This window comes from Dermochelys coriacea, chromosome 4 (assembly GCF_009764565.3).
Source record: "Dermochelys coriacea isolate rDerCor1 chromosome 4, rDerCor1.pri.v4, whole genome shotgun sequence".
Taxonomy (NCBI): domain Eukaryota; kingdom Metazoa; phylum Chordata; order Testudines; family Dermochelyidae; genus Dermochelys; species Dermochelys coriacea.
The window spans coordinates 112,467,570-112,473,569 of record NC_050071.1 but is presented as its reverse complement, the minus strand read 5'-3'; the positions used below and the strand labels follow the sequence as shown (position 1 = coordinate 112,473,569).

General features: G+C 48.6%; 1 protein-coding gene across 2 annotated transcripts in view; it reads left to right on the top strand.

Moving 5' to 3' along the window:
- Nucleotides 1–210: 210 nt before the first annotated feature.
- LOC119854750 (slit homolog 2 protein-like) overlaps nucleotides 211–6,000 on the top strand; it is a 230,632-nt gene continuing 224,842 nt past the window's right edge. For both annotated transcript variants that reach the window (XM_038399792.2, XM_038399795.2), the window contains exons 1-3: nucleotides 211–2,016; nucleotides 4,527–4,598; nucleotides 5,891–5,962. In XM_038399792.2, the coding sequence (XP_038255720.1) occupies nucleotides 1,805–2,016; nucleotides 4,527–4,598; nucleotides 5,891–5,962 (356 nt within the window). In that variant the 5' untranslated portion in view covers nucleotides 211–1,804. The remainder of the gene's footprint in view (nucleotides 2,017–4,526; nucleotides 4,599–5,890; nucleotides 5,963–6,000) is intronic.

The following is a 6,000-nucleotide window of genomic DNA, read 5'->3' as shown; positions in this document are numbered from 1 at the left end:
GGCTAGGGTTTCTCGTTCTCGCTGAACTTTCATTCATTGTTTGCGTTTCCCCAGTTCCTCTTCTACTCACCTCCTTCCCCCCCCCCCCCCGACTTGGAGGTCTGGAGCCGGCCAGCCAATGAACGCTTCCCTTGCGGTTTTGGGCGTGCCCGGAGGAGGCGAGGCTCCGCCGCCCGTATATAAGGGGCAGAGCTGGGGGAACTTCTGGCTTGGTGTTGTTTACGGGAGAGGTGCTTGGATGTTTGCGGCAGCAGGGCGAGAAGGCGGAGGAAGGGGCAAGGCGGAGGGTCCGGGTATCTGTGGCAAAAGCTGCTGGAAGCTTCCTGTTTGCTAAAGAGCCAAGCAGCAGCAGCAGCAGCAGCAGCCGCTTGGAAAGCGCTGGCACAGGTTTTTGTGGCGCCCTGGGAAGCACTTTCCGCAGCGCTAGCAGTGACACACACCTTGCAACGGGGAAGCGAAGCGGCCTGCGTATGTGCCTCATCCTATTGTTCAAACTGAGAGACTTAGGGGTGTGAAGGAAGGAGCTTGCGTGTCGTCTCTCTTCTCCCACCCCCCGCCCCCTATTCTCCTCTCCCCGTGCGCAGGAGGAGACCAGCCGCCCGGAAGCTACGGGGGCTGGAGCCAGCTCTGGACTGTTTTATACAGACATCCCCTGCTCAGGTGCGCCTGCGGGAATCGGGGAGGGGAACGGAACCCTTTCCCAGGCGTTCTCCCTTCCCAGGCTGGGGAAAGGAAAGTTCTTCCTTCAGCTCCTCTACATAGCCATCGCAGGAGCTGCTGAACTGTCTTCCCCTACACGAGCCCCGCCTTTCCCATCAGGTGCCTGCCGCTGCAGCAGAGCGGCTGTATCCGGGAGACGAGAGGGAACACACACTACCTTCGCTAGCGGTGCTGTCTCGCTGGGCTCCCAGGATCGCCAGGGCAGCGATAGCTGTGATCCCTCACCCAGGAGGAGGTGGTGGATGAGCGCTCTCTGCAGCAGGGCAACGGATCGCTTCTCAAACTGCTCCTGACTGTCGTGCTCCGGGAATAGCTCTTTCCTGCGACACTGGGCTTTGGGAGCTTACAACCCAACATCTTGTGTGTTGACTCTCTCTTCTCTTCTCCCTTCCCCTCCCTCCCTCCTCCCCCCCGACCCCGAGGCAGTTTGATGAATGCTTTGGGAGTGAGGTATGATTTGCTGAGGCTCCTCTGGCAGAAGTGTGTGTGTGTGTGTGTGTGCAGTTGCAGAGCGAGCCCCCACCCCTTTGCAAGACTGTAACCAGCCCGTCGGTGGGGGAAGCGTGCGAGTGAGCCGCTCTGCCCAAGTGCTTTGAATCGCTCGCGTGTGGTGCCGCTGGGCGATTGGTCGCAATGCAGTTCTATGGGAAACATGCAGCTTTAAGCAAACGTGGGGTCCGTGGCTTCTAGCGGGGTGGGGGGGGGGAATCGTTAAAAGGGACGAGGAGGAGGAAGAAGCGGAGTCACCCAGCTCTGCCCTTTCCGGAATCGGTGGCTTTGCTTCGCATTTGCAGGGAGTGTGTGCGCCAAGAACAAGTCCTGCATCTTTTCTGCCACCAGAAGGGCTACGAGACCCCGGCTCGCTCCCCCCCCCCCCCCAGCGAAGTTGGTTTGAGGGGCGGATTGGTGCCGCCCTTCTTACCTTGCCGGGGATTTTTGGTTCCGCCTTGGATCGCGAAGGACTCCGGTTGCCTTCTCATACCCTTCAAGTTGCCCAAGTACTCGCTCCGCTGAGGAGCAGGAGGGCGATTGTGTCCTGTCTTATCTGCGGGGCGGTCTGCCTCTCTCCCTGGCCCGGGGGCTAATGCTGCAGGGCTCGACGGCGGCGCAGGCTCGGCGGCGGAGGATGGGCGGCTTCGGGAGGCTCTCCCTGGGGCTCGTGCTGCTGGGGATCCTGAGCGAGGTGGCGCCGCAGCCCTGCCCGGCTCAGTGCTCCTGTTCCGGCAGCACCGTGGACTGTCACGGGCTGGCGCTGCGGAGCGTCCCGAGGAACGTCCCCCGCAACACCGAAAGGCTGTAAGTGACCCCCCCAGAGCCACCGGAGCACAGCGCCTCGCTCCCTACCCCGCGCGCGCGTCGCCCTCCCCGGGGAGCTGGGGTATGTTGCGGGGGGGGGGAGGGGGCGCCCTCCAGCAGCACCCCAGTTGGCCGGGTGACTTGACTCTCCCATCGCTGTGGAGCCGCCTGGCCGCGGAGCGCCTGGGGTGGGGCAGGTGACACTCAAACTCCCGGGAGGCTTTGCTTCGGTTTCAGACGCTCCTGGGCCGGGTCCCGCTCGCCTCATGGTGGGCTCCAGGGTAACGCTAGGAGACATGAAAGAGGGAAACCATTCGTTCCACCGCCTCGCCTTTCCCACTAGAAAGGCGGCAGGAGGCGAGTCCGCCTCTCCTCTCGCGCGGCCGCTGGCTGCAGGGTCAGAGGAGGCGACATCTAGGGCGGCACGTTCCCCTGCGCTGTATGTCGGGGTGCCTCGCTTGTCGTCCTGTCCCCCCTCCCCTCCCCCGTGATTGGGGTTCGGGCGGGGGGGGGGGGAGGGGGAGTTTGGTCATTGCCCAGCAAACTTCGCTCTGGCTTTTAAAATGGGGGCAGGGAAGCGGAGCCGGCTGGCACCGCTCGCCCCAAGGGGCTCGGCTGAGCTGCCCAAGTTCTGCTTCCCTTTCCCCTTCCTGCGGCGTGTCCCTTTCTGCCCAACTCCCAGGCGGTGTGTAAAAACCAGGGCTCGGCAAGGAGGCCCTTGAGTGTTGGGACAGAGCGCCCCAGCGGCGGGCAAATGGCAATTAACCCCCCCCCCCCGCTTTCCTTTTTGCTACGCTGCTTTTCCAAGGGAAGAGTGGAGGGAATTCCCGAGCAGATGCAAAGCGGTGGGAGGTGGGGGGGGGGGAAGCAGAGACACTATATTTACACTACCGTTATAGGAAGGACGCATTTTTGCTTTGCGCCTACATCCCTCTTCCCCTAGGAAAAAGCTCAAATCCTTCCATGTGTCTTGGCCTCCGGACACAAGCTGCCCTTGCTTTCTCTGCTCCCCTTAAGCGGGTATACAACATGATTTCACTCCAGTTACACATACTACTGCCTCCAGTCACAGCCTTGGTTAAACTGTCCCTAGCCCTGATTGATTTTCTCCCCCCCCCCCCCGTCAAATTAGGATCCAGACCTGAAGATGAGCTCTCTGTATATAAGCCCAGAGCTGCTCTCTCTCATCAACAGAAATTGGTCCAATAAAATATACTATCTCACGCTCATCTTGTCTCTGCTGTCCTGGGACCAACACAACTACAACAATGCTGCATACAAATTATGATCCATTCAGTTTGTGAAAAGCATACATAATTCCTGAAAGAGCCATTGGATCTAATACCATCCTGGCTTCTCCAAAAGGGGTAAGGGGGAAAGGAGGGAGAGGCGATTTAAAAAAAAAAAATTGTCACTTGTTTGTTTCATGCTATTCAAGGCAGTTTAAAGGTTTAAGTATAAACACATCTTACTTTAGCAGTGTCTGCGCTCGGACAAATCCCAAAGTGATTGACTGTGATCTTTCCTGTGAAGAAACTGTGCGTGGTTCAGTGGAAACTGTTTCCTGCCACTTTTGCTTAAAATAACAATGTGCTGATTTTTCCAAAAAAAATATTATAAATGATCGGTAATCCTAAGGTTAGTTTTTGTGTAACACTGTTTCCCTTATGACTTAGATCAAGGAGGATATTCAAGCCACAGCAAAGCCTGGTTTTACTTGTAATGATTGGAACCAGGGGCAGCTTAGTTCTTGACCTAAGATGCCAGAAAGAGGGGTAGTAACTCCAGAAGGGAAAGTGGTGCTGAAATCTGAACAAAAATGTCAAGGCCTGAATACTATTTCCATCATTGCCTCTGAGTTTGCACTTTACAGTCACGGGGGAAGGGGGGGGGTTCCTGAGCTGTAAAAGTGTGAAAACTGAACTCTTCAAACATAGGATTGTAAGGTAAATCCTTGTAATGTAAATCTTTGAAGATCAAGTCTTTTGATTCTTTCTAAGCACTGTTTGCCATAGGAAGTTCAGTAAAGTATTTATTAAATACACTGCAAAAGTGGTTATCCAAATAAATTCCCATTTACTTGATTTCTTCACCTTAACTGTAACTTGGTTGTAGTTTTTTATACTTTTTCAGTTGAAACAGTTAAGAGTTTTCTGTCTAAATGTTGGTTGGTTCTAATTGTAGTTGGATACCAATATTACAAAAACATTAAGATATGCTTTTGTGAGAAACAGAATTGATGATTCCAAAATTCAGTGTAAACATGAACCACAATGTTCCAGATTGATTTTTATAAGGGTCTCTTCTTACAAAATTTAAAACTATTAATTTTAAAATAAACCAACTTATTGTCAGCAACTCACACAGAGCAAGTGATAAGCATTAACTATCAGGCACACTTAAGTTCGTTTGGTTTTAAAGCACTAAAGATGAACCTCGACAAAATAATAATTTAAATCCCCTGTTGAATGTTTGTTTCATTTTTCCTGCTAATACATGATTCTTTTCAGGGACCTTAATGGAAATAATATCACAAGAATCACCAAGACTGACTTTACTGGCCTAAGACACCTTCGAGTCCTGTAAGTTCTTGTTAGTTTATGCTGTTATGGTGGTGTTTGTTAAAATTACATGATGTAGGTTAGACTTTAAATTTTCGAAAAGTTCTTTTAGCTTTTAAAAAAGTAAAGCTGTATATTTCACCACATTTAACTCCTATGCTGCATCATCTGAACTTAAAATAAATGGGAGTGGAGAAGAGCAATTATGGAGTGACAAAAAAAAGTTTGGAAAATGCCACAGTAGCAATTTTGTATGTAGCCTCTAGTGATTTGTACACTTCCCTTAAAATTACAAATATAGCAAAATAAGTTGAGGCTTTAAATTGGTAGTTTACAAATGCGTGAAAAGGGAAATCCTTGTATTTTGGTTAAAATTAATTAAAAAAAACTAGCTGAGTAGACTGCTAGTTTAGGATTATCAAAACATATTGCTGAGTATACACGTTCAGTTTCAATCTGGTGCAAAAAGAAATTCATGAAACGAAGAAAATGGAAAGTATTTCTTAACCAAAGACGAGCAATATCTATATCTAATCCCAACTCTCCAATTTAATGTTTGCTTTTTCAGAAACTAAAATAGGTATTCCATCTCTTTCTGGATGGATTTATTGTTTAAAGGTCTTTACGTTAACTTTTGCTGGTTATAAATTGATTAAATGTGACTTAAGAAAACTGTAACTGTGATTACTGCTATTTTATTCAGTGAAGCTAAATTATTCCTTGGGACTGAATTGTCATAAAAGTGGAACAATTTTGTTAAGTCTAGAGAAATTGTAACTATCTTTTGTTTTAATTATACCCTCTAAATCAAAATACAAATACTGATGTGTGGTGGTGTGGACATATTTCTACATATTTTCAGTTGATATATAGGTATATAAACAGAATTGTGAAATATCCATTGAATAATCTTTTTATTTTCCATACAAACTGTAGATCAGTTGTACGATATATTTAATTGGAGTTTTATATCATTGCTCCTTAGTAAATGGTATATTTTCTTACCCATGATCTTAATGTTCTTGAGCAGGTTTAAGATCTGCTTTTATGGTTTCCTTTAATGATGAAGAGTGAGGTGTGGTGGGTTTTTTCTTTTTTCCCCTCCGTTTGTGCACATGTGCCCCAATGGAGTGACAGGGGTTCTAAATATATTAAATTGGATGTGAAATCTCACTCTGGAATAAGAATTGTAGAGTTAATTAAGGTGAAATGATTGCAAGCTGTCAGTTTCTGAAGTACAGCAATAGCAGGTTTTAATGCAGTCGTAATCATAAAACCATTAAAACTCACTATATATATATTCTACGTTTCAGTCAGCTCATGGAAAACAAGATTAGCACTATTGAAAGGGGAGCATTCCAGGATTTAAAAGAGCTGGAGAGGCTGTAAGTATTTTAATTCCAAACATATGACAACGTAACTT